This window comes from Opisthocomus hoazin, chromosome 5 (genome assembly GCF_030867145.1).
Source record: "Opisthocomus hoazin isolate bOpiHoa1 chromosome 5, bOpiHoa1.hap1, whole genome shotgun sequence".
In the NCBI taxonomy this organism is placed as follows: Eukaryota; Metazoa; Chordata; class Aves; order Opisthocomiformes; family Opisthocomidae; genus Opisthocomus; species Opisthocomus hoazin.
Genome location: NC_134418.1, coordinates 64,590,562 through 64,618,313, shown reverse-complemented (window position 1 = coordinate 64,618,313; position 27,752 = coordinate 64,590,562). Strand labels below are relative to the sequence as shown.

General features: G+C 49.3%; 2 protein-coding genes across 2 annotated transcripts in view; one reads left to right on the top strand and one right to left on the bottom strand.

Annotated features, from left to right (window-relative positions):
- TNKS (tankyrase) overlaps positions 1–14,769 on the top strand; it is a 146,634-nt gene extending 131,865 nt beyond the window's left edge. The window contains exons 21-27 of the mRNA XM_075421540.1: positions 2,438–2,558; positions 3,182–3,279; positions 4,657–4,731; positions 5,674–5,779; positions 6,636–6,822; positions 7,570–7,726; positions 9,592–14,769. Coding sequence (XP_075277655.1) covers positions 2,438–2,558; positions 3,182–3,279; positions 4,657–4,731; positions 5,674–5,779; positions 6,636–6,822; positions 7,570–7,726; positions 9,592–9,678 — 831 coding nt within the window. The 3' untranslated portion in view covers positions 9,679–14,769. The remainder of the gene's footprint in view (positions 1–2,437; positions 2,559–3,181; positions 3,280–4,656; positions 4,732–5,673; positions 5,780–6,635; positions 6,823–7,569; positions 7,727–9,591) is intronic.
- Positions 14,770–14,862: 93 nt separating this feature from the next.
- DUSP4 (dual specificity phosphatase 4) lies at positions 14,863–20,387 on the bottom strand. The gene is made up of 4 exons (XM_075420125.1): positions 19,924–20,387; positions 17,260–17,396; positions 16,660–16,879; positions 14,863–16,444 (listed from the first exon to the last, which is right to left on the bottom strand). Exons 1-4 carry the CDS (start codon positions 20,339–20,341, stop codon positions 16,059–16,061), a joined length of 1,161 nt encoding a protein of 386 aa, XP_075276240.1. The 5' UTR covers positions 20,342–20,387; the 3' UTR covers positions 14,863–16,058.
- Positions 20,388–27,752: the final 7,365 nt, after the last annotated feature.

Genomic DNA, 27,752 nt, shown 5'->3' with positions numbered 1-27,752 from the left:
ACACAAAAAACAACTTCACACCTACAGAAAAACAAGTCCATCCAAGAAAACTGCAAATGAGTCACCAAATACTGTATGATGAAGTTGGGAAACCTGTGAAAATCCTTTTTGTGTTTGATTCAGATATCCAGTGTCTTTCACTTTCTTACACATACGTGATGACTGTCAGTTTGACTTGTATTCTGAGAGCTACATTGGACCTGGTGAACTTCGAACGTGATAGCTACAACAAAGTTAGGTTGGAATGTCACCTGCACTCGTCCTTCAGCAGTCTTGACATCCAGACAAGCTTGTCACCACCTGTAGTGCTGTATGTGACTCTGGTTAGATTTAGGAAACCCTCCAGCTTGACCATAAGCTGAAATAAAAATCTAGTTTACCAGGATGTAGTCACATTAGAGAATGCAGAACCACCATTTCCCAGTAGGTTAGGACTATAGCATTAACTGGGTTTTGCAGGGCTAATAAGTTTTAAATGGAATGGAGAAATGGGGGAAGAAACCTGCATATTTATCAGTAATTCACAATATATAAAAAGAATACAGCTCAGGTGACTGTTTCACGCGCTTACATTACTTTTTAGAGCAGAAGTACGTCTGTTGTATTTGTAGACCATTTTTATGTACTGTTTTTTAAATTTAACAAGTTGAGGTTAAATAGATCACTAGTTTGCATGAGCAAGATGGAAGTGAAATGTACAAGTTCAAGAGACTTGATCTGATGGTTATTTTTTTCCCAGGCCTCTGCTGCTAATGTTTTATGAGGGGTCAGGAAACAAAAATTTGAAATGTAATGTGTTGCTTACAGAAAAAGTTTCAACTGTTTCCATGTGATGTTACAAGAGGTGTCTTCCCAAAGTTAAAATGCCGTATAATATTTTCTCCCTTCTTACGTATAAAGCATAGCTCTTTAATTTGGAACTGCTTCTATTAAGAAGCAAAACAATGCCAAACCAACCTATATTCTACTCACATTTCTCTTTTCTTATTATTTTTCACGCCTTCCTGTTGCTGTCCTGGTTTTGTTCTGCTTTTGCTTCCTTAACTGCTAACCTGTTTTTAAGATCTGCCCCTGCTAGGAAGATTTAATAATGTGAATTGGATTCATTGTATTCATTCATTGTTTTGAAACTGTTTAGCTCCTCTTGGAAGTTTCTTTCTAGTGAAGAGAAGCTCATCTTCCTTATTCTTACTGTTTTAAGCTTCTTTTTCAAAGTACTGCAGTACCTTCATGTGCAGTTTGTCACCTTGGCTCTGACTTCCTGTTCATACAGGTTCTGTGCTGATGCTTTCCAATATCTGGGTTTCTTCTATTATTTTTTTAATGTTCCTCTGCACATGATTAATGCCTTCAGTGGCTTTTCCACAGCAATCTTAGTAAGATTGTTTTCTGCTCAGTTGGACAGATGTTCATTGTAGCTCTTAATTCCTTACTTGAGTTGCTTTCTTTTGGATTAATAATACTCAGTCTCTAGTGGACAGAGCTCATACCTGCAAGTCCAGTTGTGCTAACAATCCAGCTTCTCTTGAATGAAGTTGTATGGTTGCCCATTATTTGCTGAGCTTCCCATTCTAGTTTAATTTGTAAATTTGGAAGTAGATTTTATATCATTATCTCCTCCAAATGAAATCTGTTTTTCACAGAATCACCTCAGTGCACAGTTGCTTTACAATAATAATAAAAATGTGTGCTTTATGGAGCCTTTATCCTCTGCTCTTTAAAAAAAAAGTTTTTGACATCATGTTTTATTATGTTTCTTGTTCCACCAACGATCTCCGTGATCTTGAAATATAAAACCTTGTCAGGTGATTGTGCATGTATTCATATATTGCAACCGAATTAGCAGTTGTACATGTGCTGACAATGTTAATTATTTCCAAAAATAGTGGCAGAGTTGAGCATAACTTAGCATAGCTGACCCACTGGTTTGATACACATGCAGGTGTGCACCTGGATATGTACACACAGTAACAGCACACATTACCACAGTAATATTGATGTGAAATACGCTTAACATTTATTAATAAGCTTGTAGAATATTCATTTCTGCTTGTGTAGTGAAAATAATAAATTGCACATGAATGTAAAACTTTGAATGCTGCAAAAATATTCCCAAATTTGTCACAGAATTTCCGTGCATCCTCCTTCTACATAAGTAAAAATAATTTTGAGAACCTCTGGTGAGAACCAGGTCTTGTTAACTGCTGTATGAGAAGTAAGTTTTCCATAGCTTCGGACTGTAGCAGCTGGGTATGGTCCTGTGATAGGGAGAGGCTTGCCAGAAGGTGGCAGCAATTATAAGTGCAGCAAACCTTAAAATATGTATACTCTCTTGGTTGCAGCATGAATACATCCCATTTTCTGAGCTGATGGGTATTCAGCCTTGGGAATCGGGTTGGGTTTGGCAAGTGATTTTTGTGGTCTTTCACCTTTCCAGATAACTCTGGATGTGTTGGCAGACATGGGGCATGAGGAACTTAAAGAAATTGGGATCAATGCTTATGGACACCGCCACAAATTGATAAAAGGTGTGGAGAGACTGCTAGGAGGGCAGCAAGGTAAATACGGCACTTTTACTGGTTAGTCTAAGCGTGGCATACAGCTGGCTCCCACCAGTCACCTTCTGTAAATGTAGGAATTGTCACCAGGACTTAAAAGAATCTGAGTGTCATGAAAATGTACTTGCTGGCAGACCCGGTGACTGGGTTACTTGTGACAGGTAAGGAACAGACTGAGGACATGCAGGACTGAGTGATCACTTGCCTTTCCAGAAAATGGGCACCCCTGAGGCAGCTGTGGAGTCTGTGCCCATTTCCAGGGACTCTGTTTCACACAGGCCGGAGCTTTTGGACTGATTTGCCCTACACACTGATCCACGGGCCTGTTGTGTCCTGAAGTGTGTATCTGATGGAGTTTTTTTGCTGCCCCACACTTCTCAGATGCTTCTACTGAAAGCAGAAACAATAAAATGCAATTATGTCCCACATGCATTTTGCTTCTCTCTTACAAAGCCTGTGCTGCTCATGAAAGCACTTTATCTTTTCAAGGTTGTGCTTCTGCCTTGTGTTTGTTTTGCATTTTCTGCTGTACTGGGGTTATTTAAGAATAATGCTAGATACAAATAGAGCTGGTATTGTTTGCCTCTTTTGATTTTTATTTCTTCAATTCCTTCTCTTCACAGGCACCAATCCTTATTTGACTTTCCACTGCGTCAGTCAGGGGACCATTCTCCTTGACCTTGCTCCTGATGACAAGGAGTATCAGTCCGTAGAAGAGGAGGTATTGCAAGTAGCTTTCTTAATGCTCCAGTGGCTTCACTTACAAGCCTTCAGAGCTAAAGCATGCAATGCATGTTGAAAGCGATAAAATATACTTTGGTGTATGAATTGCATAGATCTGACATGAAGTTTAGGGTTCTTCTTTTGTCTTTCTATGTAGAGCAATGATGGAAATTGTATTTCTGTGTCCTGCCATTTTTTGTTTTTAATAAGTGGTCTGTTTTCTCACCTAGTGTTATCCCAATATTGCCTTTCTGTTCTTGTGTTTTGGATATCATCTTGTAGCAAGGGTTTCTACAGCTTTCCCAGAATAGGTGGACCTGTGAAAATCAAAGGCTGTGAGTGAAGACCCAAGGGATCAAGGCCTTGCAAGTCTGTAGGCATTCCCTGAGCTCAGGCTGTTTCTGCATGTGAACCAGCTTGTTTTCTCTTGTCTCAGTGACTTAGTTAATCTGTAACCCAGATAAACAGCTCATGGATAATTGAGAGTTGACTGTAATTTTGCCTCCCACACACACATGCTCTTTTATTTAAGTAAACTACAGGCAGATACCATTTTGAAAGAAAAATCATAACAGAGATTTTCTGAAGAGCTGTGTTTGTAAGAAACTCCATTTTACCATGCATTTGCTATTTGTGTAGTGTTCCTACACTGTAGCACAATAGTGTTGGGAGTCTTCTTAATCAGGATAGCTGCCAGCTTAGCCTGGAATATTTCTGATTAGTAACTCTGTAAACTGGAGTTTGTGCAGATATTTTGCATAAACTTTTCTGACAGAAAGGGTCACTTGTCTGCTATAGTAAATTGAGATATTTATTTGAGCTGTTACTAAGCGTTGTTGCTGTAACTATAAATACCTCTGGAAAAGATACAATGAAACTGTTGAAATTCTCAGGGGGCTGCTAATGACATAGGAAAATTTACGGTGTAAGCATTTTCCTATCGCTAAGAAATACAAACTGTACGCATTCGAAACACATTTGTTGTTACTGGAAAAATGATCTTTTTGTGTATTCATTTTCAAAGATTTTTTTTTTTCCTCTAATCTAAAGCAAGTTTTCTAGTTGTGTATGATTTTGATAGCAAGTGCCACTATTGTCCTTTTTCCTATGTAGATTTTTATTACAGGATCGGATAGTTGCATCATCCAAATTCTCCATTGTGGAACAGCATAGTGCGTCGGGTGCCTGAGAAATAAGGGTGTACCTCAGTTTAAAACTGAGTTGTCATTTTTGGGAGGGTTTTTTAAACACCTTTTAATTAATTTTTGATCAAGATTGTGTGTTGTTGTCAGTGATATACTGAGATATTGCATGAATACTTTACCTTGCTGGCAGGCATTGTGTGCTGAACATTCAGTTGTGTTCATTTATGTAGATGCAAAGTACAATCCGGGAGCATCGGGATGGTGGAAATGCTGGCGGAATCTTCAACAGGTACAATGTCATCAGGGTGAGTTTCAAAACCTCTTAATTCTGTGTGGTAAAATAAGCTGGTACTTATGCAAGCAGGCAGACTTGGTTTCATGGATCACCCTTTTATATTTGAAGTCCTTTGTCAAAATAATATTCGGGAGCAGAGTTAAAGCAAGTGCTAAATGCTAAAATTAGACTGATCGTGTGCTCTGCATATGGAATGAGGGAGAAGTATCCACTTGTGCTCTTAAAGGAATCTGCAGAACCGATATTGAAGACAAAAGTGGTGAAGAGCTTGACTTACGTTTCACAGCCTGATTTAACTTCAGAGATCTATAATTTCTGTATTTGATTTTGCAGCACAGATATTTTTTTTTTCAGCGTAGTCTTTTCTTGCCTTTTAAAGGGGATTTTTGGGGAGGGGGAATGGATGAACATGACTTTTTATTGAAAGTTTCTATCTCCCTATGCTACTTTGGATCTTGCCACCTTCTTCTTTGCCCCTGCTAACTAGAAAAATACCTTTCACAAGCCCTGGCATGTCAGAAAATGAAGCGTTGTCTTTCTGAGGGGAAAGTACACTTTCTGGTTCATTTTTTGGGGGAGGAGGAAATAAAGGAAATTGGCTTCAAATAGATAGCCCAGATCGTTGAACAGAGGTCAAAGCAGAAGGGGAAGGAGTTTCAGCCAGTTTGTGGTTCTTGGTGGTATTACGAGCTCTGAGGGAGGAGGAAGTCTGGAAGTCTTCCTTAAACTCGAGAACTTAGGCTGCAATTTCACAGTAGTTTTAACCATCTGTAAGCACGTGCAACCGATGTGTTTGAAAGACTTCAGCCTTGCATGCAGAACAGCCCTGGGGTTTCTTTATACCATTCATGTGTCTTACTCTTAGTTTCTCTGTTGAATTTATGCAAACTCAGTGAAACTATATCCTATTTAAATTCCAATTCAAGTATGATTGGACCTGTTGTATCTGCAGATTCAAAAGGTTGTGAACAAGAAGTTGCGAGAGAGGTTCTGTCACAGACAGAAGGAGGTCTCTGAGGAGAATCATAATCATCACAATGAACGCATGTTGTTTCATGGTAAGGAAGTGATCTCTATTTGTACATACTGCTATTTAAAAAAAAAAGTTTGCAAGGACCCACAGGCAATGTTAATGTTGCTGTGTCACCATCCTACATAGTAATTGTATTTGTACATGAGAAATGCAGAGGTGTGGGGGTGGTGGAGTTAGTCTGTGTGATTACTGCAATCTGAAAAGCTACACTAGATAAAAAAATGCATTTAAAAAAAGAAAAAAAAAAAAAGTTTTTTGCTATGCCGTATCTTAGTCATTTCCATAAAGCTGCTTGGAGGATGTTACATTGCTGTGAGAAAGACAGAGTAGCTTCTAAAAGAAGGAAGCAGCACACAGTAAAAGCGTTTTACGCTGGCACTTCAGGCAACCATCAGGGAAAGGAATCAAAACCAATCGTGAGTTTCAGCAAGATGTTCTCTAGAAGCATCCAGAAGTGCCTACAAATGACAGTTGCCTGAGGGTCCTCCTGCCATAGATCCTTCTATGATTCTGCGTAGGAAATTGGTTTTGGGTATGGTTGTCCTGACATGTTGCCCCATCTTAACCAGTACTGGCTGCTGGGGAAGGTGTGCATTGACAAGATAAATTGCGCTGAAATGTGAGTAGGGGGAAAGCCATTTAATGAGATCTGTGAAATGAGTAAGAAATATGAGTCACACGTGGGTTCTTGGTATATAACGATAAATCCCACACATCACTGCATCCTGCTGGGTATCGCCCCCTTCCAGCTGACTGAGCACGCTTTCTGGTATTTAATGGTCTATTTGAGGCAGACAAGCTCCTCTTGACATAGTCCTGTGTTACTATAGAGCTTAACAAGTATGTATCATAATACATCATTTCGTGTTATTCTGTTGTAGGGTCTCCTTTTATTAATGCTATCATTCACAAAGGATTTGATGAAAGGCATGCATACATTGGAGGAATGTTTGGAGCTGGAATTTACTTTGCTGAGAACTCCTCAAAAAGCAACCAGTATGTGTATGGTATAGGGGGAGGAACGGGCTGTCCCACACACAAGGACAGGTCCTGCTATATCTGCCACAGGTAGGGGTCCACCAGAGTTCCCTGTACGTAATTCTGGCTGTCCTGGTTTTTACAATCCTGGCACAGGATGGATTGCAGGGAGAGAATAGCCGCTTGAGCTTGGACATGGCAAGAAAAATGCAGTTTTCCGTTTGTCAGGGCTGAACAAAAAAGGGTTTAAATGCAGAGCGAGTCTCATAGAAAGGTCAAAACTACATCTAAGCATACAGTGAGTATAAATCAAAGTGAATTGTGGCTCAGGAAAGAAGCTTGAAACAGCAAATTTGAAAATGAAGAGTCAGAAGAGAGTAGCAATTAAACTCCAGGCACCCTCAGAACAAAACTGCAGTGCAAAGTGGTGGTCAGCAGTACAGTGTTGTACTATGGATCAGATAATTTTGGCGGTAGTGAACAGGACTTAATCACAGCTTTGTTTTGTGCTGGAGTAGATCGGTGTGCTTTTTGCGCTTTGACACCTGTCCATACCCTGCTGGTAGGATCACAGAGAGAGTTTCAGCTTCTTTCAACAGCTTTATGTAAAATAAACCTAGAGCAGGTCTCCATGTGCGTGCTAAGCAAAGTGTGTTTTCCCTTCTGCATGTCAAGAAAGACATTTTGTGACAGGTTTTGTACAGCCTTAGAACTGTTTCTCCAAAAAGCCTTGAGAAATTAATTGTAACTAAATACACTCAGAAGTCTGAAATCATTCTGGAAGCATACAACTCCTAGTAAGATATTTTATACTGATGTTTTCTTTTTTCCTTTTAGACAAATGCTCTTCTGTAGAGTGACCCTTGGAAAATCCTTTCTTCAGTTCAGCACAATGAAAATGGCTCATGCCCCTCCAGGGCACCATTCTGTTATTGGCCGGCCAAGCGTGAATGGACTTGCGTACGCCGAGTATGTTATCTATAGAGGAGAACAGGTATGTGGGTTAGCAAGGACTGGGTTTATGGGAGGGCAGAACTTCGAGCTGGAGAGGGCATGTCACTGGTTTCCATACCAGCTGTGCTGTGATTACCTGGTTGATTAGATTTTCTTAATTTAATGTGGAAATAAACAGTGAACTGTATCAAGCCAGCAAATGCTGCTCCTTGCCGCTGAGCTGCACTGATTTACACCATGCAGAATTGCCTGATTCCCCCTGTGCAGCACTGCTGGAGTGTGTTTAGAGTTGTCACTTCTCTCAGGAGGCACTGGTTCTCCCATTGCATTTTACTGGCATTACTGTAGTAAGAAGAACACGTACATTTTGGGGGCTCCTGTAGATAATGAGGATTCTGGGCTTTTTATCTGTAGATTCCCAGCAGTGACAGTGTCCCCTGTCTGCCAGAGATGACCCTTAAATGGCAGCTGAAGTAGCACAACAACCTTCAGGAGGTGATTTTAAATCTGAAGCACTAGACAGTTAGACCCTTACTCTAGAAGAGTGGTTTGCTTGCTACTCTGGATGGCTCCAAGGTTATACAATAAATTCAGGTTGGAAGGAACCTTGGGAAGGTCAGCTAGGCTGGCCAGTCTCTTGTTTGTGCTGAATTCAGACCAGCTGGCTGAGGGCTTTCTTTGACCAGGTGGGTCTTGAAGGCCTTGGAGAGTGGTGTTCCACAGCCTCTCTCAGCAGCTTGTTCCTTTGTTTAATTATCCTCAGAGCAAAAAATACGTTCTTTGTATCCAGTAAGAACCTCCCCTGTTTTATTAGTCTCATTCTCCTGCTGTGCAGCTTGGAAAATAATCTGGCTCTGTTTTCTCAGTAGCCTTCCATGTGTTTTGGAAGATTGCTATGAGGGCCCACAAAGCCTTCCCTTTTGTGAACTGAACAAGCCCATCTCCCTCAGCCTCTTGTTTATCATGTGCTCTCTCCCCTTGACTGTCTTATTGGTCCTTTACTGAACTTCGCTCCAGCTTGTTTTCATCTTTCTGGTAGTGGAGGGCCCAAAAGTTGTATGCAGTTGTCTAAATGTGGTCTAGTGAGTACCGAATAAACAGCAACCATTGCTGCACTCATCTGGCTGGCTGTGCTACTGTGGGTGTACCACAGGATGCTGATAGCCTTCATTGCTGCCACAACACACCGTTGATTCTGTTTTAGCTTGCTGTCACCCGGGGGCCCCCAGCACCTTTCAGCAGAGCTGCCTCCCCTTCTGCAATGTTGTAAGGAATTAGTTCACCCCAGGTGCATTTGCACTTGCAGGATTTCATGAGGCCTCTGTTGGCCCGGTCTCCTCTCATCGGTCTAGGTTCCTCTGAATGCGGCCCTGCCCTTCAGCAACTTTAGCTTTGTTCTGGGACTGAACCTCCTACCAATTGTCTTGAGAAAACGATGGACAGGCGCCTGGGTTACGTGCTTTGGGTGTGCCAAGTATTTTACTGCCAGTAAAGCCATTTCCAGATCACATGGAAAGTCAGTGAGCATTTTAGGGTCAGACCACATTGGTCATCTGAGATTTTCTAATAACTTGCAGGCACTGACTGATCTGTAGGGTTAGCTAACGAGGAGAGTAAATGTGATTGTGAATTGCTGTTGCGCACACATTTTCTGGCAGTGTCTGCATGGAAGAAACATCTTTCTTTCTAGCAGTGTGTTAACGAAGATACTAACTATAACAAACAGTTCCCACTTAGTGCTGGCTAGGTTTGAAATCTGCTTTTTCTTTTGCACTCTGCAAGCATAGAGCTGATTCTTGCACTGTCCTTCCTGATCACTGTTTAGTGAAATCTAAAATGTGAACTTGCTGAGCATACCCTTGCATAAAGCAATGTGTCATTTTTTTTTCTTGACTTAACTTTCAGGCATACCCGGAATATCTCATTACTTACCAGATTGTGAAACCAGAAGCTCCTTCACAGACAGCAACAGCAGCAGAGCAAAAGACCTAGTAGCTACAGAGCAGTGAGGAAGGATGTGACTTCAATCTTGAACTGGATGGATACGTATTTCAGAAAATCAGTATCATATAAAATCCTTAACAACCTGGAAATGAGCTGTATGTCTCTTATAAAGCATTGGTGTCTTGATGAATACGATATGAGTAACTCTTGCATACTCAACTGCTACTGTTCCTTTTGAGGAAAGTTTACAAGGGACTGCCTTTTAATAACATATCTCAGGCTCCTAGTCTCCGCAGTTACCCTGTGTAAAATAATGGTGTTTTGATCTAGACTTTGGGAACGTTATTGTGCAAATGGAAGTCTTTATCAATGCCATCTCACATCTTAAAATTTCAGACACTACTATTCTAGTTATCTGATTTGCAGATAAATTGCATTAAGCCTGTAATTTTCTCTTCAGCATACACCATTGATTTTATGTTTTCAAGAGATCCTAGTCAACTATTTATTTTCCTTTTGTATTCTGAAGTTGAGCCGGAACCTTCTTAAAGATATTTTGCACAAAGTCGATTTGACTAAAATCATGAACAATGCAATATGAATTTCATCTGAGAAGGGGCTAGGTCCAGTTCTTCAATATAGGGGGTTTTTTTGCACACCTCTGAGCAAACGATAATATGAGTGAGTGTAACTTTAGAGTGGAAACAAATTGTGTCAGTTAGCTGCTTTGTCTGCGTTTTCTGGGGGAAGCCCTAGGAAGCGTTCACAAGGGTAAAACTGGCTCTTGTGCTTGGAAGAACTTCATAAAGCAGGTCAATGCCCTCTGCTGGCATCTCCAAAAGAATGTTTTATGAGGCTCCCATTAAGTACATGGAGTTTGTGAAATGTTCTCCAGTTAGAGGCATATGGTTCTGCTGGAAGAGAGCAGGTGAAAAGTCAGAAGACTGGGTACACGAGGGTATATCTGGTCCATGTCCCTCTGTAATACGAGACCCAGTAAATGGGTTTCAAACTGGTAAGGGAGAGTGTGTTATAGCAGTTTCATGTCACATCTTTGTGTGTGACATCACAGTTGAAGAGCTTAAGGGATTTACAGACAACAGTAATTTTTTAAAATACTGATACTACATTTTGATGAGAATGAACTTTTAAAACATCAGTTGGCAAGTGGATTTGTTTGCAGGTATAACAGAGAACAAAGCTGGGATTTATTCACTCTAATTCCCTTCCCTGTCAGTTCCAGGTTTACTTCACTAGGTAGGAGAAAGTTTACTTTTAAGCATTTCATAGCACAGCATCAAACAATTTCAGAAGTCCCCTTCATGGAGGATATGCAAAAGTAGAAACCAATTTCTTTTTTGTGTTGTTTCCGCAACTTCAGAGAAGGTTGAAAATCAAGCCGTGTTAATTTTTTTCTTAACAACCAATACCAGGAGATGTGCTTTAGTGTTGAGCACGTACCGGCCGGGGGGGAAAAAAAAATGTTCCTTCAAACACAACACACTGTACACTTCCCTGTCAACCAGCACTATTTCGTATCTGACGATCCAGTTCATGTGTTCAGGTTTTAGCCCCCCTAAAGCAAGGAAACGACAGAATAGCGTGCTTTTAGTTTGCAAAAACATGTGCTGTGCGCAAGTGGGATTTTGCTGATGTGTTTGGATAAAACAAACTTAAACCTGAAGAGCTTTTTCACTTTCAGCGTGAAGACACAAAATTTTTGTTTTTAATGTTAAGACATTAACGTTGAAGCAAGTTATCCTCACAGAGGAACCTCACCCACTGTAAAATCAGTCATTTGATGCAATCTGGCTACCTGCACATCATCTGTTTGTAATATCTCTAAAGAAAACCTTAGAAATAGCAATACTCCAGCAGATCTTGAACTTTGGGGTTTATTTTTCTTGAGCTGGCAGTGGATACATGGTTCTCGCTTCATTTTGTGACCTGATTAAATATGTAGCTTCGAAGTCCAAGCCAGGCTCTAGCCTAGTTGTCCTTTTAATCAAATTCCATTGATAAAATCGGGTGCTTGTATTTTGGCTACTTGTTTAATAGTGTTAGGATTGCAGAGATCACCACTAGGCTTTGAAGCTTTGTATTCATCATTTAAGTTTGGGGTTTGTTTTTAACTTAGTTAATAATGGAGTGGGGGGATGTGCCTATCTACGCTGGGGTTTCAGATAGCTGTGAGTGTTGCTCACCATCCCCAGTTAGACATAGTTTTAAATGGTAAATAGGTGAGCAAAATGGTTCATGTGGGTGTGGAAGTTAAAGGCTTTACATCTTTCAAAAACAAGAACAAACCTGAAAACAAAAAACCCCACCAAGCCCGCACCAGATTCTGTTCTTGCTTGTTGTTTCCTGTGTGCTGATTGAACTAATGGCTAGTCTGGATTTCTTCTGCAGCCTGCAACTTCTGGAGGATAAAAAATACAGTCCAGTATCTTTGAACTGCCAGTGTTACCGTATCTGATGTTCTGTGCAGAGTAAAGGTGCTGTGTGAGGAAATCATTTTGCAGTGGTTTTTGTCTTGTAGTGACATGATCTCGATTCCATTTGTGGTCAGACACAGAGGAATACCCAGGCCTGAGGATGCGTCTGTGTGTTGTAGAAACCTGTGCAGGAGCAGCATCTTGCTCTCCTGGCATGTGTTGCTGTAGCTCCTCTTACAGTTTTTACAGCAAAGTGAGGATCTGCCCATCAGTTTCAAAGTTGCCCATGAAAAAGCTGGTCATGGTTTTGGTGGTAGCACTGCCACTGGCAGGCTGTTACGGCACAGACGCTGCTGCTTGAGCTGAGGGAGTTAACTTAATGCCTCCTAATTCTGGAGAATGGGACCTTAAAAACAGCACGCCCCCGTAACCAGGCAGCTGCTGCCTCCCGAGAAGGGGAGACTTTTGACTTCCTGAGAAGGGCAGTCCCCTGATAACGGGGTGCTCCTCTGCAACATGGGGTCACCAGTGGAGGGGTGGGAGGAACTGAGGGTGCAAGAGCACACCGAGCTAAGCCATCTCGTGGGCTTGGGAGCCTGGGCCCCCTCTCTGGCTCCAGAAAGAGCTGTTCCCAGTGGGGCAGAACGCGGTGTCTGCTGGGGAAAGGGACAGTTGCCTTTCAGGCCTGTTGATTTTTATGCGTGTCCCTTTGAGGCAGCGTTTTGAAACGTCTGTGCGGTTTGCGACAGGACCTTAATAGGCAGAAGAGAGAGAAACTTCACCACGTAGCGAAGACAGGAGGGTTCTGCTCTCCACTGCTGAAATTGTTTCCATGAGACAGACGAATTGGGTACCTGGTACAGAGTGACGTTGCAGTCTGAATGCTGTCAACTTCTGGTAGGATTAAAAGCAGAGAGCACAGTACCTTAATAAGGTATATCTTATTTTCTTGTCCTTATTTTTATCTGCCAATCTTTTTTGATCCCAGCTCCACGGAGACTGTTACAAACCTCTTGTACTAGTTCTGCCTTTTTGCAGTCACTATTGGTCTGTAGTCCGAGGAATGAGCAATGTGTTTTTCTAACCTCTTCTGAATGTTTGCATGTGGTGCAATTGAATCCCACTGCAGTATGCAGCAGGAATTTATTTTGACTGCAAACTTTTATACTTTGCTTGCTGGTAACGAGAGCACCCCAAAATAAAATTCCATGCTGAAGCAAAAAGAAAACCCTGCAAAATGTTCTGCACTCCTGGCTTTGGTGGGCAACAGACGCAGAAAGGGCATGTGGTGTATGGGAGGGAGTAGCTTCTGGAGAAGGGTGCTTCCTTGGCTCTGGGAACCAGCTGAGACTACTGTTTGTTGTAGGTTAGAGGAGACAGCTGCTCCCCGTGAACGTGCCAAGTGCTGAGGGGTGCTAACGTGTTGTGCTACTGCCTGGCCTGCAGGAACTACTTGACAGCGGCAAATCTTCTCAGAACAGACCCCTGCATCCCTGCAGTGAAGTCAGAGCTCTTGCACACTACATGCACTACCCAGAATTTCCACGTGGAACTGTTAACAGAAATGACCCAGAACAGGTTTTTGCCAAAAGCTGGGGAAAAGGAAGGGTCCAACCACAAAGCAGATTAGTTTGAACATTGCTAACCATTCTCAGAAGCTGAAGGTCAGGAAATGTGTAAATTTATTTTTAATGGGATTTCTTTCTTTCCATGCTGCTTTGCCGCAGAAAGTCTAGGTCAGAAACCTAAAAGGAGATACATCTGATGCGTGTTTCAGTCATTTTAAGCTATGCTGCAGCTCTGCTGGGGAAGACGTGGGAAGGTACAGATTCCATTCTACCCACGGGTAGTGAGTGGCTTGTGAACCTCCACAGCCTTGAACCCATCGATGATCGCAGGTGGTGGCTTTGGGACAGCCCAGAGCGCGCTCCCCTGATCGTTCAGAGCGCGGCAGGAGGCATGCGCAGAGACGGAGTGGCGGTGTTCCCGCCTCTCTGAACACACAGTGGATGTGAAACCTAGAGGATCAGGGGACAGCATACGTGTGTCAAAACTTCTGAAGCAAGGGGAATGAGCCCATGAATCGGCAGCGAACGCGAGAACCAGATGCGTTTCCCATTACACTGACACATATGCTTGTCAGGTCGTATTGTCCAGCTGGTTTTGATACATCGATTCCTGTCTTGCTGAACCTGCTGCTGGCAAGTTTTAGTGTTGCTGGTTCCATTAATTGCTCATGTAGTTTGATTAGAGTCTCTTGTGTTACAAGGCAATTTTGACACTTTGTTTTTAACATCTGCAGAACTTGCTTCAGCTTTGGAAATTGAAATGGGGGATTTTTCTGTGCCACAGTCCCATAAGCTCCTGTATCTTCATTCCTAATTGCTTTCTCTGCCAACCCAGATGGCAGTGTACCTGGGGGTCAAGCTTTTAGACCTTTTTTCATATAACTTGTTTTCATAACTAGCCCTGTATGTTTCCTCTCTTGGTTGCCAATTACCTGGAGCTGGGATATCATTTATTTATTTCCTCCTTTACCCTCTCTCTCTCAAAGACGATGGGCGGGTTCTCAGCCTACCTACATGGTGGACTTTAGGTAACATCTCTGTAACAACCGAGTTTGATCTGTAAATGTGCTTGGCTAAATGTCTGATCTGCAATACTTGTAATAGTTTAAAATTCAATAAATACATTTTTAACAGTTGCTCTGTGAAAGTGGAGTGTTTGCACAACCTGCTCTTCTGTCTTGGTCTTAGGACAAACCTGCTCCAGCCACAACTGTTGAAAACAGCTTTATTTTTATTTTCTCCAAACAGTTTGTTTTCTCCCTTCCTCAGGCAATAAATAAAAACTTAATTTCAAAAAAACAAATGAACAAAACCATACATATGTACATCAGCCACACAGGCATCTTCTGTGTTGGACTGGACTGGGGGGAAGGTGGGGTGGGAAATGTGGCTCCAGGTGGGTTGAAGATGAGGCATTTTCTGGGCTTGGACCAAAAGCTGCAGTGGTGTTCACAGGTGAGTGAGGCCCAGCTCAGGTGGAGAGGGGCTGGTAGTGAGGTGGAGAAATTTGGAAATGCTGGCTGGCTGGCTGGCTGCCACACTAGGGCCAGCCTCTCCTCCACCCAACTGCTTCTCTCTTCCATTACAGCCCAGCCATGTCCCATCCTCCTGCTCCTCCTGGAAGAGCAGCAGCAGTGGGCTGGGTGGAGAGGAAACCCAACGGAGTAACCCAAAGCAGCCCAGACTGCTGCCCCCACCCCTTCTTTCTCCTCTTCAAGCCACAGCAGGTTGGACATAGTTTTGCAAGAACCAGAGCTCCACAGGGGCCAGAAAAGAGGCGTTTAGGACTGCATCTCCCCCTCCAAACCCACCCCCCAGCCAGAGATTGCTCTCTCCGCCAGGGACGGGCTCGGCTGGAGGCTCAGAAAGTGCTACCAGCTCCTGCCTCCGCTCCCCAGGCACTGGCGGGGTGAGGTGGGCTGCAGGCAGCCCTGTGCCACCCCTCCTGCCTGCCCCAGGGCCCTGCCCGCACCTCTGCTTGTCACCCCCTGCAGCTGGCTCAGGTAAGCAGCACCCACTACACGCACCCACCTCTGCTGCACGATGAACAGTGCTCCCTTTTCACCCTAGATGAGCTCGGGGCAGAAATATGGGGAGCAGGGGAGGTGTATCTTTTTTTAAAAAACAAGACAATAAAATAGGGATGGAAAGAGATGAAGACCAGGCACTTGAGGAAACCCAGTATAGTATTTTTTTTTCGTCCCCCAAAGAGCCTGGACATGGTTTGTGACTTTTACAACTTCTCATGCTTTCAAAACATAAAAAGCAAAAAAAGAAGATGAGGTAAGAAATTTCTCTACGAAAAAGACTTAGAGTCCAGGGCGAACGGCAGTGTCCGGCACTATTGCTTAACATCATGGGGCTCCGTGCCCACCTGGCCCCTCCACGCCTGGCACGACCTGCCTGGCTGGCCTCAGCCCCCAAGCTAACAGCTGGGTGACGTGGTGATGGGGCTGTGCAGGTACGGGAGGCTGCTGGGGGTGGCATGGACACCGACAGAGACTGGGAAGCTGAAGACAAACTGGGAGGTGGGGGTGGAGGTGGCCTTGCCCCGCTCCCGCAGTGTCCCCGAGGGGCTGACGGCTTCCACCGCGCATGAGGTGGCCAACACCTGCGACTCAAACTGCAGGAGCTGCCCCATGAAGCTGAAGTTAGGGGAGATGATGCTCCGGCGCTGCTTGACGAACTCAAAGGCCTCCTCCAGCTTGACACGCTTCTTCATCATCAGGTAAGCCAAGCAGATGGTGGCAGAGCGGGAGATACCAGCCTGGCAGTGGACTAGGACCCGGCCACAACACTCCTTCACCGAGTCTGGAGGGCAACGGGGCGAGACGTGAGACCAGCGCCCTTCCAACAAAGCCCAACCCCGCGGGTGATGGCTGACCTCCCTCCCACCAGTGCAACAAACGGCCTGGACTCTGCTGGACCCCCAGTCCCCTCCAAGCCAAAGGCTCCAGGTCTTTGAGGCAGGAACCCTTCCCCTGATGAAACATGCAGGGACAAAGCTCCTCTGCGCAGGCACTCACCAATGTACTCGATTGCCTCCATGAACCAGGAGCTGATGTCCGCTTTGTGGTTATCCTCTACGGGGATGCACTTGTACTGGTAGTGCCCCTCGAAATGGTTGGGGCAGTCCGAGGAGACGTTCAGCAGGGCTGTGATGCCCAGAGCGTCAAGCATGTCCCGCCGGGCAGCGTGGTAGGCGCTGCCAAGGTAGAGAAAGGGAAGGATTTCCACGGGGCCACCCTGTTACAGAGAAAAACAACACATATGGGGGGGTCACCAGGGGACAGCAGTGGGCAGGACGCACACCCAGATGGCTTGGAGGCCCTGAGCAGTGCAGGAGCCTGGCACCTGATCCCTCAAAAGAGGGAGCAGAGGCTGCCTTTCTGAGCCATTAAACCCATTTCAGCCCACCTTCTCTTCATGCTGCTCAGGAACAGGCAGGTGTGCTTAACGGGATTTGGGTTTGTCCACCCCCAGGGATCAGGAGGACCACCATGCTCTCCCATGAAGGGGAAGCAAGCAGGGCTCAGCTGAGGGAGAGCAGAGAGACTCCAGCAAGACCAGGCTGCAATGCTGGAAGGAGCAGTCAAAACAGCTGAGCACTGGCCTTACAGACATACCTGGTCATGAAAGGGAGTCCCACAGGAGCTGCAGCCCAAATCCAGGGGCTCGGCGCTGGTGGGGGGTGACACATTGCTCAGGGACTTCGTTTTTGCACAGAATTCGGGGTACTCTGAGGAGAAGCGCTCATAACCCCCTGCAAGAAGAGAGGCACAAAGCGTTATCCCAGGCTACGTTCACAGCACTGCAGGAGGGCATAACGGGAGCCGACACGTCCCACCGTGCCCTTTGCCACTAGATGATGCTACAGCGATGGAGAGTGCTCTCCTGCCCCAGGATGAGCAAGCAGGCTCCTGGCAGCATGTAGCGGGAGGGGGGGGGGTTATCCTTGAGGCCCCAGCACTCCCTTGGAGCAAGAGCTCCAAGAGCTCTGCAATGCTCTTGGCTGCCCAAAGTCTCTAGTCCAGGGTTTAGCCCCCAGCCAAGGTCACCCTCTAAGATGACGATGATGGAGAGAGGATTTGTTACCAGCATCCTCCAACTTTAATGGGAAAACCTGCTCACAGGCCAAAGACCGTTCAGTTCCCAGCTTCCCCACACACATCATCCCGCACAAAGCACAGGGAGGTCTCTCATCCTCCCAGCCTGACCCTCCAGCCCAGAGCTCCCAGAACAACCGGCCGGGTACAGTGATGCTGACCCCACCGCAAAGCCGCTCTCCAGAGAGAGGTGTCCACTGCCTCTCAAGGACACAAGTGGGAGGCAAACATGGAGGCGAGCGCCCTGAGAAAGAGCCACTTGCTCTTTTGACCGGCTGCCAGGGGAACAAGCAAAGGCGACCTCAGATCTTCCTAACGGCAGGCAAACCAAGAGCAAACCCAGGACAGGGAAACTGCAGTGTTGGCTGCAAAGAAACACTCCTGCCGAGATTTCCTTTTCTCGTTCAAACCAAATCAACAACGCTGACGTCCTCGTAGAGTCTGACCTTGAGCCCTAAAGCCAACAGAAATCAGGTATGTCACTCCCACCGCAGGAATCTAGCTCGACCAAGCCCTGACTCCCAGCACAGCTCCTGGAGACTCCCCCCAGCTGCAGGACCTACGCCTGCAGATTCGGGCTTGCCAGAGCACACGAAGCAGGACGCGTACTGCTCGCCCAGCCTTGGCTCTGAGACCACCCTGAACAAGGGTGGATGTTCCAAAGACACGGTGGAAGCAAGCGCCTCCAGCAAAGCAGCCCAGGAATCCCTAGGGAGCTACAGACCGATATCGCCAGCACCTCAGTGTGGTTTCCTCCGGCTTCGCGAGGCAGGGCTCTAGTACCTCAAAGCAGAAACACGCACAGCCATCTCTGAGTTTGCGCTGTCCCTCCTACGTGAGCAGGACAGTTCGCAGAGGCTGCGTTTCCAGGGCCTGACATCCCTTTGCAGTCCTACCGGTTCGGTTTGGAGGAGCACCCAAAACCACGCGTCCCGGTTAGACATCTTCAGGAGGTCTGCTCCTGAAATCCCTGGATCTAGCACACTGCACTCGGGTGGCCATCATCCTGAGAAGAAGCAGCTGCCCAGAGTGACGCGTGGCAATGGTCTCCCTATTCGGAAAGGCAAAGCGACCCTTTCAAAGGGCCAAAGGGGTTTCTCTGCAGCGTATCTCTTCAGATCTAACGCCCCTCGAGCCAAGCGCCACATCCAGTGCTGTGCAGCTCCTGGCTGTGGTCCTGTCCTGCCCGGCACAGGAACCAGACCCACGCTGTGATGGTGCCCATTGCCCAGCCGGGCTGTTTTGTGGGGAGCCTGGCAGCAGCCTGATCCACACAAAACAGATCCGGGGCTTCACCGTGACCCGCACCCAACAAATCTGCACCTGGACAGGCACAGTGGTGTTTTAGTAGCCGTGTGGCAAGCAAGGTAGAGGCCTCCAGTGCCAAGGCTGAGGCTCTCCGAGCCCGTTCCTGAAAAGCGAAGGAGTGGAAACCCCAAGCAGCCTTCTATGAGGGCCGCCGGGACACCAGCAGCCCCAGCTGACGAAGGCCACCCTCGGAGCACAGCGGTGTTTCCCGCCGTGCGTGCAGGGCTCCCGGCACCACGACGGCTCCTGGCGAAGGACCCGAAAGCACGCTCCCGAGCGAGCCCTCAAGCAGCACCGCATCACGTTGCGTCCCACCAACAGCTCCCGCCGCTTTTCCTGCGCCGGCCTCAACAGAAGCACGAGCTCCTCCATCCACCAAGCCCCTCGACGGGTTTGCCACTCGGCGTACGCGCCCGAGCCCCTGCTGTAAGTAAACCGAGGGGTAAATCCACTCCCGGGCTGGGAAAGCCCCGCGGGGCTCATGCAGGAGAGCACCCCGCTCCCCTCAACTGCCCCACGGCAGCTCCCAGGGCCGGCAGCTCCAGCCGAGAGCTTGGGTTAACGGGGCGGGGGGGGGAAGCCCCGACCGCTGAAGCACCCGTGAAGGGAGCACGGAGGAATCCCGGGGAGGGGAGTGGGGGTCTGTCGGCCTGACGCGGGGCTTTCGGTCCCGCACCGCTGCCAGGCGGTGGGGACGCGCTCGGAGGAACAGGGGAACCCCCCCCTCCCCCCCCCAGTTTGGGGCGGCTTCTGCCCGCTGGGCTCGCACCTCGGCCCCCCCTCCCCGCCCGCCCCCCCGGGGTCTGGGGCAGAGCAGAAGCCGGCAGCAGGAGGAGCGGGGTTCCCCCCCACCCCCCGGTTCCCTCCCGCCGGTACCTGCCAGGAGTCGGATGTCGGCGCGCGCCGTGTCGCGCCGGAGCGCGCGCACCACCAGCGCCACGGTGCTGTCGTCGCGCAGGGCCTCCGCCCGCGGGCTCCGCTCGTCGTAGACCACCACGGCGGCGTAGAGCCCGGCCCGCAGCCGCGCCCGCACCTCGCCCTCGGCCGGCAGGATCTGCTCCAGGCTGACGGCCCCCTTCGCCCGCCGCCGCACGATCGTGTTGCAGCGCACATTGAGGGCGCCGCGGATGTGCCCGGCGCTGTGCGCCAGGAAGGGCCGGCAGTCCAGCAGCAGGCACCGCGCCGCCGGGACCCCCGCGCCCCCGCCGCTGCCCCCCGCCGCCGCCTCGTCGCGGCACACCAGCCGCCGCAGCGCGCTGCCCTCCATCTCCCGCAGCCCCTCCGTGGCCACCATGGCGGGGCGGGAGGCGGCGGCCGGCACCGGCGCCTTTACTACCCGGCGGCGGCCGGGAGGCGCGGCCCCGCCCCTCGCCACGCCCCTCCGCCCCGCGCCGGGGCCGCATGAATGGGCGGAAGGCGGCGGGCGGGCGGGCGACGTCACCGCCTCCATTCATAAAAAAAAGACAAACAACGCCCGGCCTCGCTGCCGGCCGGCCATCTTCTCCTCGGGTTGTGAATGGGGCGCGTGCGGCACCCGCCGGGAGCCTCCCTGCCCCCCCCCCCCCCACCCGCGCACACGTGTCTGTGCCTGTGTGTCCGTGCCTGTGTGTCTGTGATGCTGCCTGCGTGTGTCAGGGAGCTCGGCGGGGTCCCGCTGGACACGCAGCTGCCGCCGCCGCCGCCGTTTTCTCCGCCGGAAAACGACCCTGCTCGTTGGCTGCAGAGCCCTAAAAGCGCCCCAGCACCCTGCCTGGCTCCCCGGGGGGGGGGATTCCTCGCGTGGAGGAGCGCTGTTTTCCGCTAAAAGCCAGAGGAGCCCATTCACAGCCCTGAGGTGACCCCGGGAGGGTCTCCCCGTCACCGCCTCCCAAACACCGAGCAGTCGTTTTTCACTCAGAAGTCGCCTTTTGGGCTGCTTTCGTGCCGAAGCGATGCCGCGAACCCCAAGAGCAGCAGCTGTGCTCAGGACATTTCACTGGCTGGTCCCAGGCGACCCAGGCTCAGAGACCTGAAGGCGCTCAGCTACCATGCTGCGGACGTGGACGTGGTGTAAGGCTAAGGGCCCAGTGGCCATCTGTCTAAGCCATCTGCCCCAGTCACTGCCTCCCACGGAGGGCAGCGTTGGAGGGGCAGCTTGGCGTCCCCTCCCCTGCCTGCCCGGTAGCTGCATATTTGGGCAAGGCAGGGTGACACCTCGCTGCGCTGCCCACCCAGGGGGAATCCAGCCTGCCGCGCACATTTGAGGCCTTGCTGCTGCCTCTCCCTCACACTCTGCTCTCCAACCACGGCCAGATTCTCCCCTCCACCTGCCTCAGCCCGGTCCTTGCACCCCGGGCTTTTGTGTGCTGTGCCAACCCTTGGCCAGCCGAGCTGACTCAGACGAGCTCTGGGGGAAACATGGCTGCCATCTGTCTAACACACCCCGCTCCGTGGACGTATCGGAGCCTGTTGCCTGATACAACAGGGGTGGAAGGCTAGTTTTCTCCCATTCCAACATGCAGCAGACACAAAATGAAAGAGACCTGTTTCTGCTGAAGTAAAGCCTGGCCAGCAACATGCCAGGGACGTGCCTTCTTCCTTTAGAAAACGCTGTCGGAGACCAGAAAGCCCAAACTGAGAATCTGATTTCAACTAATTGAAAAATGTGAACTAATTGAAAATTGTGCTCTCATAGCAATGTGACTTGAACTCAAGCTGGACCATCAAAAATGTCTTAGGAAGTTTTACTTAAGAGCTGATGCCAAAATATGCAGTTTTCTTTGCTCTTCTTGGGCAGGAGATGTTGGCCACTACCACATGATGAGCTAGCCTGTGGCCTTCAATGCCTTCTGCGCTATTCGCTCCAGCTTTTACTCTAAAACTGGATGACTAAAGGCACAGAGCAGATGTCCTTGGAGGCAGGGCCTGACATCCTAGTTTCTCCCTTTCAGGTCCAGCGTGTGACTAGGCCAAACTGGTCTGAGGTGGGAGAGGAAGGCCACATTGGCATGGGTGCAGGAGGGGGGATTTGGGCTGCTGTCCCTGGGTGTTTGCATGAGCATCGATGGAGGGCATTATTTCACGTTGGAGCATGGATGGATGTGTGTGCATGTGCATCTAATGGAGGTTTCCAAGTGTCTTCACCCATGTGCCTGAACTCTCCTGTCCCCGTTGTGCATCCCTTCCTGCTGTCGGAGTGGAGGTGGCAGGTTCTAGGCTCTGTCTTCCTGGAAAATAAACTGCACCCAGCTGGGGTGCTGGAGCTGCCACTGCACGCCTACACCAGCCGTTCTCGTGGCTGTGCTCCTGGCTGGTCACGTCTGGAGCTGATACTGTGGTGGGGGTGGTGGCTCACAAACAGCTGGCAGTGGAGAAACTGAACCTGAAGGTGAGAGTGCCCAAATCGGGCCAAGTCAGGATCCACAGCTGGAGGAAAATGGGGATCTCCCTCACTGCAGTCAGCTCAAAAGGAAATCTAGTTAACTTTGTCTGTGGAGGGGTGACGATGGGACAACCGACAGCCGCCAGAAACGCTTGCAAGGCAGAAGCCACAAGGCAAAAGGAGCAGCGCAATTACCTGGGGTGGAGGGGCAGTAGGGGCAGAAAGGATTGGGGGAAGGGGGAGGGAGGGGAGAAGGCCATACAGCTTCAAGTCCTGACTTTGCAGACCTGGAGAAGTGTGAAAGCAAATATCGCTGTCACACGGCATCCGTACGGTGCAAACTGAAATACACCCTGCTGGAAAACAACCAACCACCAGGAAAGAGAGAGGGCAACAGACACTCATTTCCTTCGCAAAAGAGTCAGAGAATTGCCTTTCACAGGGCCCTGGCCAGAAGGGGCAATTGTGGCAGGCGGCTGGAGGGAAATGAATTGTCAGAGGAGGCGCATGCTCGGATGATTAAATGTCAATATGTACCTTGAATTAAGGAAAAGGAATTTACACCTCATGTCGCCGTGGCAGTGAAAACCAAATTAGAGCCAGGCTGTAAATTCACCGGCCAGTAGACACCAATTTGTTTGGCTATCCAAAGGCTTTTCCTGCCCAGAGAAACGCTGAAGCGCGAGTTGCCCTGGTGGGCAATGGCTGCTGCGGGCAGCCGGGAAGCTGCTGAGCTCCGTGAGCCCTCTGGGTTCCTCCTGGCTCCGCTCCCCCCGGCTCCTGGCCCAGCGCACACACGGCGGGGTCCCGGGGTGCTGCGTCACACCGCAGGTCTCAGCTACCCGGCAGATGTGCCTGCCTCCGGGCCACCTGGGCTGGAGCACAGGGTGGGGTTTGGCGATGCTGGAGCTTTCCCAAGAGCTTGCTTCCCTCCGTCCTCCTGGTCAGGCTGTCAGCCGGCTGTGCGGCTGCGGGTGGCCGAAGCACGGGGCTGTATCCCCGCTACTCTCGGCACGTGGTAGAGGTTGCAGCGTGAGGATGCTGCCGCCTTCCCCCAGCAGCTCCCAGAAGGGTTCGCAGAAGGGCTGAGCGATTTGCCCCGGCATGCGCAGAAAGCCTTTGGCAGAAATGAAAGGCAGAATCAAGGACTTGCAAGTCTGCGCTCACCCAGAAAACCCGGCCTTCCCGGAGTGCGGCGGGGCCACCGCTCCCCTCTGTCCTCACGCAGCACCTGACAGTGCTCCTTGCGTGGCACCTCTCTTTCTCACAGCTTTCCAGGCTGGGGGAAGCATCCCTCCTGTCCACCAAGGGCAGTGCGGCAGTGAAAGGGTTAACAGATTCATGTTAATAAATTCAGGCTCTCTTTTCCTCTAGGGCATATTTGCATATTAATGGAGGGGAATTGTAACGAACCTGTCTAGGGAGGCTAAAGGGAAAATTATGCAAGGTTGGCTGGGAAGGTGGAGGAGGGGAAAATGTTCATTTCCAGCGCTTTCCAACCCCTCAGCCGCAAACGCACGTGAGCAACCTGGGCTCCGGAGCAGCGCCTTGCCCACCGAGCGTGGGACGCCCTGGGAGGGGAGTGCCTGAGTGCAGGCAGCTGTTCGGACCTACCTGCGTCCCTCCTGCGCTGGCTTCTCATGGCTCACCTTCACGTTGCCCCACACAGGCTTTTGTTTTAAACCCAGGGCCCCAACAGCAGATTTCAGCAAGCGTGTCCCAGATCATCGCCCTGTCCTCCAAGGCATCCGGATAAAATGCAGTTCGCGGTGGGCTGTCAACAGAGCAGCTCCCCCACAACTCGTTTTCAGCAGAGGATCTCTCAGAGCTTTTTAGCAGCGCTGTGCTTGGTGTGGGGGGCGATGGAGCCAGGGAAGGGGACCTGGCGCAGGCTGGGCTGGAGCGTGCTGCCCTTTCCCATCCCTGCTCCCTCACCCCAGGCTGCAAGCAGCTGCAGCACGCGCTTGAACCCTGCCACAGTGTTTGTTGCCTCAAGCCCCAAAGCCCCACAGACCAGCCCAAAAGCCTCTGAGAGCACATGAAAAATGCCAGGAGCTCTGCCAGGTCTGCTGCCTCTGCTCTCTGCTGAGGCCTCAGTTTACAATCCCCACGCCAGTGAACTGCCCTGCAGATTTTATCTCAAGAAGGTCAGATCATCTGTTGCTTTTGCCGTGCAAGAGCAGACAGAGTGAGGGTTTATAGTCGTGGGGAAATCAGCTGTCAGTCACTAGGCAGGAGACTAATCATTGGGCTCCTGACCTGAACTAGACTGGGAGATGGAATAAGCAACCTTTATTCCTGAAAGCAAAGCAGCCCTTCATCAGAACAGCCACGGGGTGCTCCATGGACCCCAACAGCTGCAGCTGGTTTGTGCCCATGCAAATGTGATTAGGGCAGGACTTACTCAAAGTAGCAGGATGCAAAGAGGTCCAAGCTATTTTCTGCTGCAGGTTTGGCATCCTCACTCTCTTTTCCCCCTGCCTTTTGCCACTGCCTCATGTCTGCCTGTAAAAGTCACTGTGGCTCCAACCACATTGGGTGGGAAACGTGAGGTCTGCTCCAGGATGGTCAATGAGCAGGAGCAGGATTTTAAGAGGACATATGGCTTCTGCTAGATGGTTAGCTGAAGCAGTTAATTAGGACTGGTGCTGCGGGTGGGGGGGTTCCACCACAGGCCTAAATGCCGCCTGTGGAAGCAGAGAGACTTCCTCCCAAAAACCCCCGTGCTGTTTCTTTCTGACCTGGTTGGTTTTGAGGGGAGGTGTGGGGGGGGACACGCTGCAGGGTTTGGAGGCTAACTGCTGGCAGCATGCTCAGGGACTGGAGGGTGGGTAAGGGCCTGTGGATGTGATGTGTCGCTCCGGCTCTGAAGGACTTGGGAGCCCAATGGTCCCACAGACATGGCAGTCTTGCCCCTCAATATCACCAGGACCCAGAGACCAGCCCTGATACAGGGCTCAGAGGTGCAGAGCCAGTCTGGCTGTCCCCTGGGCAAAGCGTCTTCCAGCACGTGGTTCAATGTGAGCGGTGGCCGGTTGGATGCAGGGTCACTGCCGAACACTTCTACATACAAGGGCAAGCCACGTCAGTCAGCTGCTTCCTGACATAAGAAGCTGCATGAGTTCGCCTTGACATTTTGTCATTTTTGATACAACTGCGGTGCTGTGCCAGCTGTCAGACCCCGTCAATACCCTGTGCCTATCCCCTTTGATCCCCTTTGCCTTCTCCAAAAGCCCTGAAGCTTTCCCCATTTTAGCTGTCAGGATGCACATGGTCTGTGATCATGTGATTGCAGCCACAGATTATAGAAAAGATGTAGAAGTCAGGTGGATAAAACAAGCACATGGGTCCCTTAATCACAAAACTTCAAGTGCCGTGGGGATTAGATGAATATCTTTGGCTGCAGGATTTGGGGGATGCAGCAGAGCCAGAGAAGTGAATCTGTGGAAGCAAGTTGATCCCCTCCTCTCAGTTTGCTGTGAGACAGACTCAGTATAAGGGATCAGCTTTGGAAACTAGATTGAAGACAGTAAAAGTTGCAGCATTTTTTAACTTTTAACATAACCTGTGACATTTTGCCTTAACATACATTGGATCCCATGTGGTTGGCAAGCCCTGAAAGCCTCCTGAAAGCCTCCTGAAAGCTCTCTAGCCCCAGCGCAGTGTTTAATCACAGGCATGCAGATCCTAGCAGCTGCCTTCTTTGGGGACATCGCTGTTTGCAAGTTGAAAGAGAAATGCCTCAGTTAAATTTCCCAGTGTGTGGTTAAGCATCCGGCTTCGGTGATAGGATTGAAGCTGATCTTTGAATGACGTTTTTTGCTAGGAAGAAAGGGCTGGGGAAGAGACATTTCTCCCTTGGGCTTAAGATCATAAAAAAAGCAGTGTTATGTAAGTGTGACTATAACCTATTTATACGTAGTGTCAGACTCATACAATCAGGCTATGGATGACAAATCTCCCACTAATTTCTATGAATATATCAGTGGTCCCTATTTGAGGTTTTGCAACAGTAGTGGAAATGCGTGCTGTTCTGTGTCAGCAGTAAGTGGGACTCCCCTCTGAGTCCCAGTGTACTGAGGGAGGGGTGACTTGTGTCTGGCACTTGTCTTACAGGCACAGCGGGTGCAATCGGCTTCAGGCAGCTCCCTTGCACCCATTCCTGATCCCAAAGCCTAAATGGCAGGCACCAGGGGAACGGAAACCTGCTGCCTTTCTTAGGCTCTTGTCGCTCAGGTAGCTGGCCCGGCGGGAGCTGGGCTCCTCGGAGGCTCTGTCAGCAGGATGGTGCCAGCAGGACTTTGCCCTGTTATGAGGATGAAGATGAAGATGCTGAGTGCTCACCCAGGTGTCAGGGCACGGCAGCCAAATGCATCAGCTAGCAAGGTCAAACCAGTGCAAGGAGCGCCAGCTCACACGCAGTGTTAACCAGGGGAACGTCTTGCTGCAGGACCCTGCGCGTGCACAGAGTTTGCAGGGTTTCAAAACCAAGGGGATAATTTCCTGGAAGCAAAGCTTATCGGGGGCTACTAAACACAAGGAGATTGCTGAGCTAGAACTGTTCAAGGCTAGAAGGGCGGCTGGAGTCCCTGTGGCATACGCTTGCCCTGATTCTGTATATTTTCCCCCCACATTGGCACTGCTCAGTGTAAAGCTGCTGACCAGAGAGGTTTGAACAAAAATGGCCACACTTAGGCTAATGCAGCCTTAGCTGTGTGATTCTAACTTGGTTGGCAAGGCCTGACTCCTGTCTGGGATCAAGATAATGGCAACTGTGTATAAAAAAATCAAAAGAAGATTCAAACCCAGAAATGACTTCTAAGGCACGGAGAAGCAGTCATCGTAACTGCAACTAGACAAAACCCCAAATCAGAATCACAGAATCACAGAATCACAGAACCACAGAATCACAGAATCACAGAATCAGAGAATGGTAGGGGTTGGAAGGGACCTCTGTGGGTCACCCAGTCCAACCCCCCTGCCGAAGCAGGGTCACCTACAGCAGGCTGCACAGGACCTTGTCCAGGCGGGTCTTGAATATCTCCAGAGAAGGAGACTCCACAACCTCCCTGGGCAGCCTGTTCCTGGGCAGCCTGTTCCAGTGCTCCACCACCCTCAGAGGGAAGAAGTTCTTTCTCATGTTCAGACGGAACTTCCTCTGCTTCAGTTTGTGCCCATTGCCCCTTGTCCTGTCACTGGGCACCACTGAAAAGAGTCTGGCCCCATCCTCCTGACACCCACCCTTCAGATATTTGTAAGTATCTATTAGGTCCCCTCTCAGCCTTCTCTTCTTCAGGCTGAACAAGCCCAGCTCCCTCAGCCTCCCCTCGTAGGAGAGACGTTC